Raw genomic sequence first — 19,516 nt, 5'->3', positions numbered from 1 at the left:
TTCAATGTCTTAAATAAAATGCCTTCAAAATTAAACACGTAAGATGCCTTAGTTGTGTGAGGGGGCGGTCGGGTTGCCTAGTTGTTAAAGCGTCCGCTCTTCGCGTCGAAGACCCGGGTTCGAATCCCGACATGGGTACAATGTGAGAAGCCCGTTTCTGGTGTCCACCGCCGTGATATTGCTGGAATATTGCTAAAAGCGGCGTAAAACCATACTCACTCACTAAGTTGTGTGAGGGGCGGCCTCTACCGTAGAGAAACGGCTTATTGAATTCACCTGAAGGCGCGTATCAGTGACGTCATCTCGTCACGCGCTGATGCAATCGGCAATTCTCGTCCACTTCCGTAAACGCAAAGAAGACTCGGCCGTGAATGTTGGAAATGGCCCGGCCACACAGTGACAGCTCAAGCTCGCGGATGCACATTTTTGCGCTTTATTCGTTCATCTGTGTTTAATTTTCTTAAGTCTTATGTATACCTAGTTATTTATTCAGACGTTTTTGTCCTAAACATATATCAAAAGATAACCTACTCAACAACTTTTTTTAAAAACAATATGGTCTCAACATGGCAACTTCCCGGCGTTGGATTGATCATGGCTACCATCGACGACAAACGGTCACTGATTTTTTTCGGGAAATATGTTAGTGATCTATCGTCGTTCATAATCACAAACCACTAGCAAATTATCAGTTTCCCGAGGATTCCGAATTCAACCGAACAGTCTGTGTTAATATATATACTTGCCGTAAAAGGCCACAATGCTTGTGGTAAGAGGCGACTAACGGGATCGGGTGGTCAGGCTCGCTGACTTGGTTAATACAGGTCATCCTATCCCAATTGCGTGGACCGATCGATGCTCAGGATGTCAATCACTGGATTGTCTTTTCCAGACTCACTTATTTATAGCTGGAATATTTCTGAGTGCGGCGTTAAATAATAAACAATATATAATGGACATATTATCATTTAAGTCTTCCACGAAAATATGTTTTATCATGCCACATGTAATGTTATTGTAAGAAGCAGTGCATATTTATGTTAATCCTTTTTAAAGATATAATTATTCTTACCTTCTTAATGATTTAATGTACCTGATAGTGTCACAATGGAAGGAAATGGGTTCCAGTGCGGACTGGTGTGCTGGTCGTCCTTATAATCACGGTAGCGCCAAATTCAAACATTACTATATTTAAGAAATAAACGACGAATGTGTGTTGATTATCGTTCAATAAAACATAGCAATGAGAATAAACCACGAGGAGCGTAGCCCCGATTGGTTTATCCTCCGTTCGGTGTTTTATTTAAGAATTGATTTTCACTTTGTGTGTTAACGTATATATTCTGGTCTCAAAGGTTGTACAAATAATTACATATATTTTTACTTATATACATTCTACAATGATGAACATGGGCCACACAATTTGGGTTATAAAAGACCAATTAAAACATGAAAATAACATATCAATTAATTCAAACGGTGATGTAAAAAAGGGAAACATTCGAACCATCTTCTTATAATATACATATGCTAAAATATCACAGCTTAGTGAGTGAGTGAGTTGGGTTTAACACCGGTTTGAACAGTATTCCAGTCATATCGAGGAGTGGCAGTCCGAAGTGATGCAGGTATCAGATGTTTACCACTTCGGTGAAAACCATGTGCACGGATATGGTTCTGACAAACATAGAAACGTAATCGGGGCGAACCAGGATTCGAACCCACAATCATAGGTTCTGGCGTACCCAAGGGACGCAACTCAGCACTGCGAAACGCGGCGCCTTAGACGACTGGGCCACCCGTGCCCTCTCAGCTCAGACAACTGAGTGTACTGAATTCATTAACCATGTACGTACCAAGCACACCTAAGTAATACTGGTATATACTATAGTGTGTACACCATAACGGTCTGTTGTGTGACTCAATATTAAACTATCATTTTTCTTATGTTACTAAAAGCAACTTCTCGCGCAGTCTCACCAAGACCATGTTGTGGTGTATACACTGTATATTTAAGGAATTTATTATTTATTACACAGAAATGTTACCCGTTGTTATGACTTTTATGTCAGCCTTCATGGATTCTCCAAGGAGAGAGAGGATTATATGTGACATATTAATTGCTTGAATATCCTAGCCAAGAGTCGGGGTATTATGTTGTTTAATGAACTTATACGTCAATGCAGAGAGAGAGAGAGAGAGAGAGAGAGAGAGAGAGAGAGAGAGAGAGAGGGGGGGGGGGGTTGTACAGAACAATTACATATAATGTTACGTATTTACATTCCACAATGGTCTACAAAAAACATGAGATATGAGGATACGAATTCCAAACTACCAATGTCTTCCAAATCGCCGAAATTATCAAGCACCTCATTTTATACTATCATACCAGCGGATGGGACATATTCCCTGCCGAAGACTCATCAAATTAAAAGCGTCACCCCTCCTGCACTCCACACCATGATATGTTATTACCAAACACTCGCGATCCCAGCTGTTTCATAAGCTTCACCAATATGAAGCGTTTCCTGCCTGACCTCGCACTGTGCGCTGAACCGCGATATTCGGTACGCTTGGATTATCTGCAGTGAGGGGCAGAGTTTGATTAGAGATGGGGAATCCAGGTACTGGCGCTGAGAAACTTTTCAGGCTTGAACTGAGAATGATCGGACTGTTTCTGTCTCAGCGCAGCATGACGGAAGTTCACGGTTGTTGGAAAGAAAAACACATATACAAACAAGCTTATTACAGAATTTCTATTCACCCAACCCCATATATATATATATATATATATATATATATATATATATATATATATATATATATATATATATATATATATATATATATATCCTTGAAAACCAGTATAATTGGCAGTACTAATCCCTGTGTAACAAATGCTAACTTCATACACCATGTTCAGAGACATTAACACGATAAAGCCTTGCCCTGTTATTAACAGTGTAAATACAGTTATTTCTTCAAGCACAGCAATAATTTATCACTTGACAAAGTCGACGTCCAGAATCATATGATATATGACCCACGTGTCCTTATGCGCCCCCTCGAGATAAAAAACAGGTGAAACCAGTTGTCCCGCGACCCTTATGAATATGTCCTTTGTACCTGACTCCCTCCCCCCGGGGAAAAGTCACCTCGTGTGAATAGGGCTTCCCTTTTTATAATCGAAATATTCCCCAGAACCAATCGCTTGTCGTCCATACTATCAGTGGATACATCATGGCTACCTCAAGACGAGGGACAAAAAGACTAGCGGCGTTGGAAGGTTAGTTCCAGACAGTGTTTCAATAATGTCGTCACATAGGCACCATTATGGACAATTGTTTCCTTGAGATAATAATGTTGACGGGACGTTTCCGCACCTGTGATTCCACGTATGTACGTATGTCCTATCGGCAATGTTGTTGATGTTCTATCGACGTCTATTATTGAAAATGGACATCTTGTGAAACTGTATCGTCATTTATGAAACGTGATCCGGGTCTCGTCAGTTTGCCACCATCTATTGTTTAGAAAAGGTAAAGCAGTAATGAGTGGCGATTAGAAAACAATAACAGACAGCAAGGGTCAATCTTTTATTAGCTGTACACTTCCACAGATCGATCTATCAGCATTCGTCACCGCTCGCCCCATCCGTAACCTGCAAGAAGACTTGTCCGGGAATAACACAAGTTGGTCACGAATGAACTATCAGATCATATAAAACTACTGTCATAAACTACTTTTACATGTAGACGTTTACAAAATATACACACGGAATAATACTTAATAAGCATTAAGAAATATAAAGTTAGAAGTTAAATCGTTGAAACCTGATCGTGAAGCACAGTTGGCGCACTGACGTCACGCAATAAATGTAATATTAGATAATTCAGTGTCCAGCTTGACCTGTCCGTCCTTTGTGACGTTGTCCATCATTTGTAATTAAGGATTGCTGATTGACGCTCCAAGCGACATGATATCTGTCCATATTAAGTATCAGCTTCATTATACATAGATAAGATAAAGGTCAACCGGTCAATCGGGTAAAGTCAATTTATTCATGTCCAGTCAAACGAGATCATATTTGTTGCTTATATTGTCCAATTAGAATGTAGTACGTACTTCTGGAAATGCATTCACTGTCATATAAAACTGTACACTTGTATCTATGTGAAAGGGGCAGACACGGCCGGGGGAGGGGGGAATATGAATATGAATATGAATATGAATATGAATATGAATATGAATAACCATTTGAACAAACGATTCTCCAACAACACATACTACAAAAACAGGCGCCCACCTGACAGCATCTGGTTGCCCCTGGCTCCAGAACGGCTAATAGTTCTGGGTGGTGATAACATCATCAGAAGCGATGAAAGTTGTTTGACATGAAACAAAACAACATTTCCAGTGCATGGTGTCACCGAGTTCGTTTCACTCGGTACTTAAAACACTGGTATACAAGGCTACGGCCACACCGACCGTTGGGAATATATTCGACATTCACACAAGTGCAATGCCATTTTGCAATAATGTTTTTGGCTTTCCCACTATCAATTATTATCTTAGTGATTTCTTGTTAACTGGTCATTGCGATTGTCTCAATTACGTACTTAAATTTCAGTGAACTGAGTTTACTTACATGTTAGTGAGCTTTCGTACATTTGGATATAGCGAATACAATTCACATGATCATAGATACACATTCATCCTGAGTTATAGTACTCAATGACAGCTCAATACCTTTTTTGAGAGGCATTTAGAAGTTGTATTACTAAGTGAGGCAAGGACTAACCTGTGAGAGATAATCCCCCCTGGTCTAAAAGCAATGAGATGTTTGGGCGTGTGATAAGATTTTGCAAATTTTCAGAGACATTTTGTCTTCCCACAGTGGAAACTGTATTTGATATTCGGTATTTGTGACTCGCATTATGTTGCAATTAATGTTACTAGATTGTACAGACCCATCCTCCAATATTTCCAAACATTAATTATTCCACTGTGAATATTTAAAAATATTATCATAATAGCATCAACAAAAATATGCATTAAAGTACTCACGGAAATGGAAAAAACCTGTTTTTTCGACCTCAGATCTTAAATAAATGCAGTTAATATACAAAATATGTAAATATTCAAACAACTAAATTAGTACTAATTGGGCCGTGGCACAAATACAGCGTATCAAATGTTTTTATGCCTTTTTACACGTAAAAGTGTGTAAAAATGTGAATAAAACAGACTATTGTGAAACAGGGCATAACCAGGTGTAAGTAGATCAAGGTGACCTATGACACCTTGACGACAGGTGAGAACAGGTGCATAATGCCTATAGTCTGTTTCTGCTATGTCAATTTGGATGTTATTTTATTTTTGAATGTTGAAAGTGCCGACAAATTACCTCCTGTAAAGTACATTTTGTATTGTTCACTGAGATCAAACTAGCAAATCCAGACTAGTACTTTTCGAGTTGTTTTGTTATTTCGTATTTACAGTTACGTAACACTTTGTGTCGATTTTTAATTTGAGAACAGGTTTTTTTTTCATTTCCGTGAGTACTTTAGTATCAGTCACTAACTACTGTAAGCGCGTTTATACACACAGTAACGGTTAATCCCATGCAGCGTGATAACAAAGTAAGAACAAACTCTGTTTTATTAATAACTAAATACATGGAAGGATCAGGGAACAAAACCAGCTTAAGTAATGCACTTTAAAATAGAGGCAATGCGAAGAGGTTTATAACTAACCCTCAGTAAAACGCAATGCACTTTGAAATCGCGGTAAATACCACTAGAATTTTAAACTTTCACACAGTAAAACGCAAAGCGAGGCAAGCGCGAAGACCTGTAAGCTTCCCGGCAGTCATGGACCAATAAATGTGGCGCGGGGTTTAAAACGGGTACAAAGGATTATATTTTAGCCTGAACCTGTGACTACTGCTTATCCCCGGCTATTCATTTTACCTTCGATGTTCTATGTTTGACGGAACCTCGTCATGCCTATCGTCAACTCAAAAGAAACCATTCATCGACACAAATATTATTCAGTTGTCAGAAATTGAAAAATGTACAATCAGCTCTTTGTACAACGACGAACGTCTCCCCGGTCCGGCCCAATCTACCCCGGCCCGATCCTCACTCCCAAACCATCACCCACACCTCGAACCCTCGCCTCTATCTTCTCCTCTGTAGCCGTCTGCAGCCGTCCGGTTATTTCATTATTCGTGAACAAGACGATTTCAGATTCCACATGCAAAGTACACTAACGCTTAGTATCTGAAATTATATAATTTTGATAGAAACAAGCAGCTGAATTTAAATTAAATAGTAACCCCGGTGAGATGAGAGATTTAAATGTAACCAGTGGAACTCAAGACTTGCTTCATGTAGAGCTAGGGGCACGGGTGGCCCAGTCGTCTAAGGCGCCGCGATTCGCTGTGCAGAGTTGCGTCCCTTGGACACGCCAGAAACCTATGATTGTGGGTTCGAATCCCGGTTCGTCCCGATTATGTTTCTCGGTTTGTCAGCACCACACCCGTGCTCGTGGGTTTCACCGAAGTGGTAAATGTCTGGGTAACTTCGAGCTTTCCTCCCACATTAAGCTGACACGCCGCGATATAACTTGAATACTGTTAAAAGCGGCGCATAACCCAACTCACTCACTCACTCATGTAGAGCTATAGCATTACAGATAGGGCTGGGCGGGAGGGAACTAATATGGTGCAGGGACTGTGTGACAGACCATGTGCAAGGTTGACGGTCGACGGGACGTCTCTCATTTATCTGTATGGTGGTTGCTGGTGGGATCAATGTCCGCTGTGTTCTGACGGAGGACAGGTGACATCGGTTGTGTTATGTGTTTATCACCGTGGTTACCAGTGCACGGACAAGGGAAAGGGGATTAAGCCTTTGGTTGGATAATGCAACAACCCTTGCAACGTTAACGCTGCTGGGTTACCTCTGTGAGACAGACAACGTGGGGTCTCTGGGTTAGAATTGAATAGGTGTCACAGCATCACGGCGCGTGACGTTGCTCATAATATCAACCCTTGGTTTGTCTGGTTCAGACTCGATTGTTTACAGCCCTCCGTTAAATAGCTGGAATATTGCGTGAGGCGTTAAACAATAAACAAGAAATACCATTTATACAAATGAGTGAATTCAACAGCGGAAAATACATGAGACCTACTGTTAGTGATTGTCTTGTTTAAACCTATCTTTTCTCTATGAAAAGAGGGTAGTAGGGTAGCTTTGTAGTAAAAGCGTTCTCTCATTACCCGAAGGCCTAGATTCGACTCTCTACATGGGTACAATGTGTAAATCCCCTTTCTCGTGTCCTCGTCGAGATATTGTTGGAATATTTCTAATGGCGGCGTAAAATCATACTCACTAACTAATTCTACCATGAATTTGAAATTTACCCGATTCTGATTGGTCAATCAGAGGCTATTAAATCACAATAAACCCCCTCTGATTGAAACATCTGGTTTGACAGCCGCATCACCGCGGAAGCTAATATTCATAGAATAGTACTATTTTCAGTCATTGTCGGTAGGCATATTTGAATAATTATATCTAAAATAACAGGTTGCAAAATGCACAGATGCGGTTACTGAAATATTCAAAGGATGTGTGGCAATACATTTCATGCAGAAAACACCACAGAAATCTACAAAGGGAATGTATTTACGTTTTGGAGACAACAGAGAGCTTAGAATTTTGGCGCTTTTCTATATACGACTGTTACGTCATATCTTTTGCGTCACAATGACCGATATGACGTCATAATGGTGACGCGCGATGTCGAGCGAAAGCCTTGCAAAGCTTGCTCTGCTTTCTTTACGGATGCCCACCTCATGTTAGCTTACCAGGGGGCCGTGCTTATATGCTTTCAATGCCTGTCATATGTTCGAGTGAAGTATTACGGTGTAAACACACTGCTTGAGTATATACAGGCCATAATTTGTTTAGTGATTCCGTAATTCAGATCGATAACCCACTCAAAACACTGGACTCAACCCATGTCGATTCACTCATTATATTTGCTAAGACCAAAGAGTTCGCGTTTTATATATTATTTAGTCATGGTAGAATGGAGATAAACGTACTGTGTTTTCAATGTAGAGCTAGATTACCTGTAGATTTAACCGCGCTAAATTTAACATTTGAAACCTCACACTGCGCGTTCGTTTCCAAATTCAATTTAGCGGGGTTAAATCTACAGGTAACCTACCTCTACATTGAAAACACAGCACGTTTAGTCTAATGCACTCACTATATATATTTAAGTACTGCTGAGCGTGTGGGCTATTTTGGATATTTTGAATTACATTAGCACTCAAATTTAAATAATTGTTGGAATTTGCCCTGAATTTCGAGATCGATAATTTTAGGAGTTTCAGTAAATGTGTAATACATGTCAGCGACAATACTCGTTCCTCTTACAGACCACATATATGTAATAAAACATTTACCCTACTCCTATCCCCTGTCGTATCGATTAACATTCATATCACGTTTTGTTTGCCTCCCAGATGACTCCATCCCCGCGCTCGCTGCCCCTCCCCTGCGGGTGGCGGCATTCAACATACAGGTGTTTGGGAGGAAGAAGATGAAAAACAAAAATGTCACCAGTATTATTTCGAAGGTAAGTTCATCGACTGTTTCATATAACAATGATGTAGATTCCGTAACATTTCCGATTCACGCGATGGGATTCGAACCACGGACCTGAAAACAATACACAATCAACGAAAATAGGTCACCCAGGGTGTTTCAGCGTCTTCTGCGGCTATTGTGCCTATACAGGCGCAAGGGGAACCACCCCATATTTCTGTTGTTACCAGCAGGTTCTATTGACTGCGACGCGATGTTTTTTCTAGCGTGTCGCACATTCTGTTGTTATGCAGGTGGATGCGACTATTTTATGTGTTCTTTCAATGCAGCTAACCTGTTTATTGATCCACACTGTATTCACGGAAGGGGGGGGAGCTGGATGGGCATAGCCAGAAGAAAGCCTGGAGGAGGGCGATTGGGGCTCAGCAGTCAACAAGTCACCTTTCTTTCCCGGCTGGCTTGTATCGTCCCCGACTGACTATACCACCCCAAGTGATTGTACCGCCCTGAGTAACTATACCATCCCGAGTTTGTATACCGCCCCGATGGACTATACCACCCCGATTGACTATACCTCCCCGAGTGTTTGTACCGCCCTGAGTAACTATACCATCCCGAGTGTGTGTGGCGGTACCCACACTCGGTGACTATACCATCCGAGTGACTATACCATCTTTAATGTGTGTAACGCCCCGAAGGACTATACCACCCCGAGTGTTTATACCGCCCCTGTGTGACTATACCACCCCGAGTTTTTCTACCGCCCTGAGTGACTATACCACCCTGAGTTTTTGTACCGCCCTGAGTGACTATACCACCCTGAGTGTTTGTACCGCCCCTGTGTGACTATACCACCCTGAGTTTTTGTACCGCCCCTGTGTGACTATACCACCCCGAGTGTTTGTACCGCCCCTGAGTGAATATACCACCCTGAATGTTTGTACCGCCCCTGTGTGACTATACCACCCTGAGTGTTTGTACCGCCCCTGTGTGACTATACCACCCTGAGTGTTTGTACCGCCCCTGTGTGACTATACCACCCCGAGTGTTTGTACCGCCCCTGAGTGACTATACCATCCCGAGTGTTTGTACCGCCCCTGAGTGAATATACCACCCTGAGTGTTTGTACCGTCCCTGTGTGACTATACCACCCCGAGTTTTTGTACCGCCCTGAGTGACTATACCACCCTGAGTGTTTGTACCGCCCCTGAGTGACTATACCACCCCCAGTGTTTGTACCGCCCCTGAGTGACTATACCACCCTGAGTGTTTGTACCGCCCCTGTGTGACTATACCACCCCGAGTGTTTGTACCGCCCTGAGTGTTTGTACCGCCCCTGAGTGAATATACCACCCTGAGTGTTTGTACCGTCCCTGTGTGACTATACCACCCTGAGTTTTTGTACCGCCCTGGGTGACTATACAACCCTGAGTGTTTGTACCGCCCCTGTGTGACTATACCACCCCGAGTTTTTGTACCGCCCCTGTGTGACTATACCACCCTGAGTTTTTGTACGGCCCTGAGTGACTATACCACCCCGAGTGTTTGTACCGCCCCGAGAGACTATACCATCCCGAGTGTTTGAACCGTCCCGAGAGACTATACCATCCCGAGTGTTTGTACCGCTCCGAGAGACTATGCCATCCCGAGTGTTTGAACCGCCCCGAGAGACTATACCATCCCGAGTGTTTGTACCGCCCTGAGTGACTATACCACCCCGAGTGTTTGTACCGCCCCTGTGTGACTATACCACCCTGAGTGTTTGTACCGCCCTGAGTGACTATACCACCCCGAGTGTTTGTACCGCCCCTGAGTGACTATACCACCCTGAGTTTTTGTACCGCCCCTGTGTGACTATACCACCCTGAGTGTTTGTACCGCCCCTGTGTGACTATACCATCCCAAGTGTTTGTACCTCCCCTGAGTGACTATACCACCCCAAGTGTTTGCGTTGTCAGTAGCATGTGTCACACAGAGAGTACTTGTGTCTTCGCAAAAGACCTATGCATTGGGACTCGGTTGTTCATGTAGAAGGATGAACTAAGGGTCTCCTCTTGCTGCAGGTGGTGCACAGATATGACCTGGTGTTGCTCCAGGAGATCCGAGACAAGGGGAAGACAGCGCTGGACAACCTTCTCACCATGTTGAACAAGTAGGCCTCTAGAACTAACAGTAAATCATGCTGAACAAGTAGGCCTCTAGAACTAACAGTAAATCATGCTGAACAAGTAGGCCTCTAGACGTCCTGTAACATGAACTAACAGTAAATATCCTGGACAAGTAGGCCTGTAGGTGTCCTGTAGCATGAACTAACAGTAAATCATGCTGAACAAGTAGGCCTCTAGGCGTCCTGTAACATGAACTAACAGTAAATATGCTGGACAAGTAGGCATCTAGGCGTCCTGTAACATGAACTAACAGTAAAGATCCTGGACAAGTAGGCCTCTAGGCGTCCTGTAACATGAACTAACAGTAACTCAAGCTGAACAAGTAGGCCACTAGACGTCCTGTAACATGAACTAATAGTAAAGATCCTGGACAAGTAGGCCTCTAGGCGTCCTGTAACATGAACTAACAGTAACTCATGATGAACAAGTAGGTCTCTAGACGTCCTGTAACATGAACTAACAGTAAATCATGCTGGACAAGTAGGCCTCTAGACGTCCTGTTACATGAACTAACAGTAACTCATGATGAACAAGTAGATCTCTTTACGTCCTGTAACGTGATCTTACACTCACCATGTTGAACAAGTACGCTTCTATACTGTACATGGCCTAACGCCATCAACAGTCTACAGTGAAGAGGTAAGGTCGTATACTGTTTCCTTGCTGTAAGCTCCCCTGATTAATCGTAGTGAACTCCGAGTCGCCGCCTCCTTCTCAACTGATGAAACGTGTCATGAAGCACACCAACGTTTGTTTGAAGCAGTTTGATCTACTGTTAATTGGAATGAAAGTTGAAGACGAAGCTGAGCGTGTAAATATTCAGCAGCATCTTTCAATGAAGCAGATGTTACAAACGTTTTTTTCCATATCATGCTCTAAATAGGCAGGAATTGAGTACTGAATCTCTACTGTGCCCCCATAAACGTTTATGAATGTAGTTATCATTGAATGTTCACAATACTTAGCCAGGATATCGTATTGATATCACTTTCACCACTTCTTGAGGGAAGTAAATTGTCAAATATATGTGCCTTTCTGTAAGACGAAACAACAAACGCCAGTTTGATGAAGAAGCCTATTATCTTTGTATAGTGACTGAACATTATGGAATGGACTAGTGTCAGCGTATTATTTTTATAAGGATCGTGTCGTCGACATGACAACTCTCTAGGATCACAAATGCACTTCTTAAATCAAATAGTTCTGAAGTGTTTGACTGAAACTGACACACTGAATGCTGTGTTGCAGAGTCGACCCCGATGACCCTTTCGTGGCCGATGTGAGCGAGAGGCTAGGAAGGACCGTCTCGAAGGAACAGTACGCGTTCCTCTACAGGTGAGTCCCTCTCACCTACTAACTGATCGATAATAAAGATCTCTATGTGATAAAACGGGTCTTACCTCGCGAAGTGGACAAATTTACTTGAGCACCTTGATTAGAAACATGAAAATATTTGCAAAATATCTGTCGATGCCCACACGTCGGTGCACATGCGTTGCAAATTCTTCAGTCAACCGAAATTATGTTGTTAACGAACGCGATTTTGATTGGACTACGCATAGACTCGTTAGTCCAGCCAAAATGTAACCGCGGAATTCCAGCCTAGTTCGGCAAGGGTAGAAACTCGGCTTTTATAGTCAGTCAGCGCCCTTGCCTCGGGAAGATGCACTAAGCGAATAATGCAAGGTTGAAAGACGAAAATGACAAGGCATTTTAAGGGTCCTTTTTGAGGACGTTTTATAGAACCATTCTGAAATTTAATTTAATTGTTCATTTGAATCATATCTAGCAAGTCTTGGATTAAAACTTCAACTCTAGAGGCTTGACTACAACGCGTGAAAACGGACTTCGAGGTTTTCAGAGGCACTTTTATTCAAATCAGACTTTGACTTATTATATTCTCCGGATACTGTATGACAAGAGGGATGATTTTAACTTTCCAACAATCAATTTTGGTGTTTACTTTTCACAACTTTTGTTCAAGGTTACAATATTCGAGGCCTCAGCAAAACTGGTAGACATGCGGATGCCATTTCAAAATTTCATACATGAGTGAAGACAATTATGTCCGATGCAATTCCCTAGTTTGACTTCCAGTGTCTTTCAGGTGAACAATTGATTCGCCTTTGTATGTGTTTGTGACGGGTGTCACCGGAGGGGCCGGACACGGTCACCTTTTCGCGAACACCTGGTGTCATCACTATTTGATAGTGATACATAACACATGCTCACGATGTAGTCGAAACCGTATAATCGACTCTGCTTTTGACAGAAATGTCATATGACATACCATTGGAACACATTCAGTTTCATAACAAGATTAAAACGCTTTCTTTAGTTGTTTTTAAAAAAATCATCACTATTAGTACTTAGTCCGAAATCATGACTTATACTTTCTGTCTTTAGACCCAGTCGAGTCCAGATCGTGGGCAGCTACCAGTACGAGGACGGCGTCGATGACGGCACGGACTCCTTCGAGAGAGAACCGTACGCCGTCAGGTTCACGTGTCCAAACTTGGGTACGTTGGTTCGGTAATGCAGTTGCTGGTAGATAAACTGTTGACAACCCGAGAAGATCCGGGGTAGAATAGGCCTTCAGCAACCCGTGCTTGCCCAAAAAGGCGACTATGCTTGTCGTAAGAGGCGACTAAAGGGATCGTTGGATCAAGCTCCTCGACTTGGCTGATGCATGTCATCGTATTCCAATTGTGTGGATCGATGCTCAAGATATTAATCACTGGATTATCTGGTCCAGACTCGATTATTTACAGACCGCCGTCACATAGCTGGAATATTGCTGAGTGTGGCGTTAAACGACTAACAAACAAACAAACAAATGTATCAGATGACACAACCATTCTCTTCGTTATTATACACAAATCGATTTTCGTGATATAAGAAAGTGTAAACATATGGTGAATATCTAGAACAATGTATTACAAGTTTACTTTCAACCACCGTCAGCCTTGCATATCATGTGTATTTCATTATGTGGATTGTTGAACAACTGTGCGTTTCAAATGTGTTGTCATTTAGTAGTATATAGAAATAATATAACAGCCAACAAAAAATACTGCAGAACTTTTTCTCAGCCTGCAAATATATGGGGGGCGGTCGGGTAGCCTAGTGGTTAAAGCGTTCACTCGTCACGCCGAAGACCCGTGTTCGATTCCCGATATGATTACTATGTGTGAAACCATACTCACTCACTGCAAATGTTTGTTGTAGAAATTGACGATTTTGCTATTATCGCCATCCACACGTCGCCCAGCAAAGCTGTAGCTGAGATCAACGCCCTCGTGCACGTGTGGGAAGCAACCAAGAAACACTGGGGCATCGAGGTGAGTTGAACTAGGCAGCAGACCTATACGAAGCTTGCCCAACTTTGGAAGTGAACATTTCCGTAATGATACACATGGCATCAGCTGGACCGGTGGGGTGATCACCCGTGACCCATGCAACCCATGCTTGCCGTCAAAGGCGACTATGCTTGTCGTTAGAGGCGACTAACGGAATCGGGTGGTCAAGGCTCGCTGACTTGGTTGATGCATGTCATCGTGTCCCAATTTGGTGGATCGATGCTCATGATGCCAATCACTGGATTGTCTGGTCTAGACTCGATTATTTGCAGACCACCGTCATATAGCTGGAATATTGGAGTGCGGCGTTAAACAACAAACAAACAAACAAACAAGTGGGGTAGCCTGACTCCCTGAAGAATCAGATGCCATTCCCACACGATGCCGTGTCTGAAGCCCAGTTTTGGATTCGCCAATCTTAACATTCTAGAACCTCTTGGGGATTCCGGGTTAGAATATATATTCACCAATACAATGCTGGTCTTAAGAGGCGATCAAATGGATGGAGTGATCAGCCACGATGAATTGGTTGATGCATATCATCGTACGCCGACATTTTCCCGAGGCAAGAGAGTTAACTGACTTTAAAGTCCAGTTTCCACCCTTGCCGAACAAGGCTGGAATTACTGGGCTCGATCGTAGCGCCACCAGTAGCTATTACCAGTTATGTCCCTTCTAAGCCTCTCCTATGGGCCAATCAGATTCAACCTCTCGTATCACAAAATGGTGTCGCCCATTCAGGACGATCTGATCGATAATCAAGATCTATGTTGTGATAAAACGGGTCTTACATCGCGAAATGCATCAAATCACGTGAGCACCTTGATTTAAAACATAAAAAAGATTTGGAAAGTATCTGCTGACAACGAGTTGGCGGTGCACATGCTTTGCAAATCCTGCAATCGATCGAAATCTACACGACAGTTTACGAACCGAATTTCGATTTCGGTGCGCGATTTTGACTGGACTACGCATACACTCGTTAGTCCAGCCATAATGTAACTCCATAATACCAGCCTAGTTCGGCAAGGGTGGAAACTTGACTTTTATTGTCAGTTAACTCTCTTGCCTCGGGAAGATGTACGCCGACGGCATAGGTCGCTGCTCATAATATCAATCACTGGATTATCTTGTCCAGGGTCGATTACTTACCGGCATCCGTCATATAGCTGGAATGATGCTAAAAGCTGCGTGAAACCAAACTTTCCGTAAGCAATTGACAGGTGTAAAATGTTTCGTCCACGCGTTGTTTCAAAACGTAACAGGTAGTATTCTAGGTTTACACTGCGATTCCTCCATACAACCTACGTCATGCATTTAGTGAGAACTGACTGACTGTATACAATCAGAGTGATAAGATTACCTATGGTGCATCTCAAATGAAAGTTTGAAAAACAATAAGTGATGAAATTTGGCTTGTATGATTATTTCCTCACCGACAGAACATCATCATCGCAGGCGACTTCAACGCTGACGGCGACTTCGTGTCCGGCTCAGACTGGGAGAGGATATCCCTGAGGAGTGATCGTCGTTTCACCTGGCTCATCAAGGACAACGCAGACACCACCGTCAGCAGCACCGACTGCAGCTACGACAGGTTCGATTCTTGACATTGAAAAATCACCAAGGACGTGATACAATATCTTTAAATATTAACTGCCGGCCAGAAGAAAACATACAATTGGATTTGACCATAAAATCATCATCATCATCATCATCATCATCATCGAATAAGCATGTCATTTTAGCCACAATAAAAAAAAGGTGTATACTTTCTTTTGTCCGGCAGTATATTTATTTTACAACTGCCAAAGGGTAATTCTGAAATCTACTTTTACAAACATACATTTGGATACACGGATTCTACATTTCAAATTCACAGCATCTGTAATGTTAGTTATGGTTATCTGTGTTCAAGAAAATATATAATAAACATTGCCTTATTACTAACTGAAGAGACGAAACTTTCAAATACCTTTATAAATTCACATACGTGACAAAATATTTTTAAACTTTCAGACTGTATGTCTCCACTCAAAATGTGTTACACGTTACCATACTGGACGTCGAGATATGGCACTATGTATGTGTAGGTAGAGGGGTATGGTACCCCGATTTCATCGATCAAGTGAAGAGATACATTAATGTCATAAATCTCATATCGCCATCAAATGTAGGGATATATCGTATCCCCATATCAAATCAAATGTTGGGTTGGTTGGTTGTTTAACGCCGCATTCAGCAATATTCAAGCTATATGCCAGCGGTCTGTATAAATATTCGCGCCTGGACCAGACAATCAAGTGATAAATATCATGAGCATCGATCCACGCAATTGGGATACGATGACATGCATCAACCAAGTCAGCGAGCCTGACCACCCAATCCCGTTAGTCGCCTCTTACGACAAGCATAGTCGCCTTTTACGGCAAGCATGGGTTGCTGATCAAATGTTGGGATATATGATAGCCCTATATCACAATGAAGTATATATGTCACACCTTGTCACGCCTTGTCACTGGTACTTCAGGTTTGTCGTGACCGGGCACCAGCTGAAGACCAACATAGTTCCAGGCAGCTGCAAGGTGTTCCGCTTTGACACGGAGTTCAGTCTCTCCCAGGAAGAGGTGAGTGTTTCCCTCCGGCTTATAGTTTATGTAGTATCAAACAGGCTCGCTTGTTTCGATGATTAACTGTCAACATTTTTACCAAACTTGTTCGAAAGTAGGTGTTACGTTGTGTTTTTTAAAACGTTATGTACTTTGTCATTGTTTCAGGCCGAAGATGTCAGCGACCACTATCCCATTGAACTTTCCATTGCGGGGAAAAGTGAGTTTCTTTTTATTTCATAATTCCATGCACTCGAGACGTATTTGGAACGATGAGGTAGTACAGTGGTTAAAGTCTTGGCTATCCAAGCCGAATACAAGGTTCGATTCGACCCGTGAAGATCCGGGGTAGAATACGTCTTCAGTAACCCACTCTTGTCGTAAAAGACGACTATTCTTGTCGTAAGAGACGACTAACAGGATCGGGTGGCCAGGCTCGCTGACTTGGATGATGCATGTCATCATATTCCAATTGCGTAGATAGATGCTCATGATATCAATCACTGGATTGTCTGGTTCAGACTCGATTAGCTTGAATATTTACGAGTGCGGCGTTAAACCAAACAAACACACCCTTTCTTGGTGCCCCCGGCCGTGAAAAGACGGGGTATTGCTAAAGGCGACCTTAAATCATACACGCCCTAGGTTTACTATCGACAAGAACGTAACATCCATTGGTTTGACCAAGATTGTGCTAAAACAATAACATGCCACTTTCCTAACTCTGCATTTGAATAACGAGTTTAACACTTTCTCACATAGAAAATACGAAACTGCAAAAGATGCTAAATACGGAGCTGTCCTTCAACATCGCACAGATGCAGAACATCTCAAGTGTCAGCCATGTTCGAGCTTTGTACCGAACCAAGAAAGCCAAAGGTGCTGGTTTCACGATTGAACGCAAACGAGATGGCGACAGGAAGACATTGCTGGAAGTGATTGCTGTGAAGGAGCATGAGTCAGACGTGGTGACCAGTTTGCAGAAATTCCAGAAATTATTTCCCGAGGTGCTGTTTACCGAGTCTATCGGAATGGCCAAGGCATACATGGACTCTGGGATGTTTGACAAGCCGCCGTATGTGTACGGGCTATGCACTGTGGAATCCAAGAAGTCCTATGACGTCACAATCACGTGCCGTTTAAGAGCTCCTTTGACATGTCACGTGAAGGTCACAAATCGTAGAAGTTGATCCGACAGTAGTGAGCGTGTTTCTTCAGTACTTAACACTGTGTGTCTGTATATGTTGTCTGTCACTCCTTGTTCTCATTAATTCCAGGGGCGGTCGGGTAGCCTAGTGGTTAAAGCGTTCCCTCGTCACGCAGAAGACCCGGGTTCGATTCCCCACATGTGTACAATTTGTGAAGCCCATCTCTGGTGTCTCCCGACGTGATATTGCTGGAATATTGCTAAAAGCGGCGTAAAACCATACTCACTCATTAATTCCATATCTATAGCTCACCAGTTAGCCTACGACGTGACGAGTTTACCGACCGACCATCGTTCCGCACACTTCTCCTTAATGGGCGTAAGGAATTAACCTGAAATTTAAGTAACATCCCCAGACCCATACATAACATGACTAAGATTAGTTCAGGGCGTTGAAATAGAACATATATTTTTTTGTAATAAATCAAATCAATATTCATGAATCTTTAAGAATCGTCCCCTAAGAAAACAAGAGGTTTAAGAATCTGAAACATTAACATCAATATTCATTCTTGTATAAGACCCGTGAAGATCCAGGTTAGAATTGGTCTTAGGCAACCCATACTTGTCATTAGAGGCGATTAACGGGATCTGGTGGCTAGGCTCGCTGACTTGAATGATACATGTCGTCCTTTCGTCGTAGATCGAAACACATGATGCCAATCACTGGATTGTCTGGTCCAAATTCGATTTGTTACAGACCGCTGTCATATAAGAGGAATGTTAGGAAGAGTTCGGCGTTAAATAACAAATATGATTGTAAAGTCAAAAGAATCCTTTATTTTATGCTTTGAGGAATTAAATTAGTTTATTATGAACTGGAGATAAACTGTAGGGCAAAAAAATATTCACCCATGTTTGATGGTGGCAAAAAATGATAAACAAGAAATGGTTTTTCAAAGGTGATGTATTTGATACGGGTATCATAGTTGTCTTTTGGACCTTATGTTTGCAGACTGAGTGTTTCGGCGACTGTTTTCAGCCTTGTAACGTTTTGATAACGTTTGTAAGATCTGAGTCAAATCCAATTTTGGCCGTTTGTTAGACTTCAGAGATCAAGCAGAAACTTTATGCGCATGATCATCTGCACTCAACTTCGATGATGTGAACATAAAATCATCTAAGAAACAACGTTACCAAATGTGGTGAGATTCGGATTCGTACAATCGACTCTGCTTTTGGCAGAGATTTCTTATGAACCAGACCGCAGTGATCAACCACACTTTCCTTACTTGCTGGCGAACATTGGGGTTCATACTACAGATTCCGCTCACTCCGAATATACCGGGTGAACAACAGCACCTCGGCCCTATTTCAGTAACATTACGTGAAATGTTGCATCAATATTAAGTAATAACTGTAAGAACGAGGCAATGTGGTTGGTACGAGTAATTTCAAACTCCCAATGCAGTGCCATAATAGTATTGTAAACTGCGAGAAAACCTTTTACATAATCATTAGACGATCTGTTGAAAGCAGAGTCCATTGAACGAATCCTACTATATCATGAGCATGCCTGTATGAATTACTATTTACTGGTGGTGATGGC

At 42.4% G+C, this 19,516-nt stretch overlaps 1 protein-coding gene across 1 annotated transcript; it reads left to right on the top strand.

Annotated features, from left to right (window-relative positions):
* The first annotated feature begins 3,240 nt into the window (after window positions 1-3,240).
* On the top strand, window positions 3,241-17,950 carry LOC139465833 (deoxyribonuclease-1-like). The gene is made up of 10 exons (XM_071247768.1): window positions 3,241-3,286; window positions 8,543-8,655; window positions 10,688-10,776; window positions 12,041-12,127; window positions 13,199-13,311; window positions 14,021-14,133; window positions 15,594-15,748; window positions 16,682-16,778; window positions 16,929-16,980; window positions 17,523-17,950. Exons 1-10 carry the CDS (start codon window positions 3,241-3,243, stop codon window positions 17,948-17,950), a joined length of 1,293 nt encoding a protein of 430 aa, XP_071103869.1.
* The last annotated feature ends 1,566 nt before the right edge of the window (window positions 17,951-19,516 follow it).

Source organism: Haliotis cracherodii, unplaced genomic scaffold (assembly GCF_022045235.1).
Source record: "Haliotis cracherodii isolate W230 unplaced genomic scaffold, xgHalCrac1.p SCAF_18, whole genome shotgun sequence".
NCBI lineage: Eukaryota > Metazoa > Mollusca > Gastropoda > Lepetellida > Haliotidae > Haliotis > Haliotis cracherodii.
This window is presented reverse-complemented; position numbering and strand designations above follow the sequence as displayed.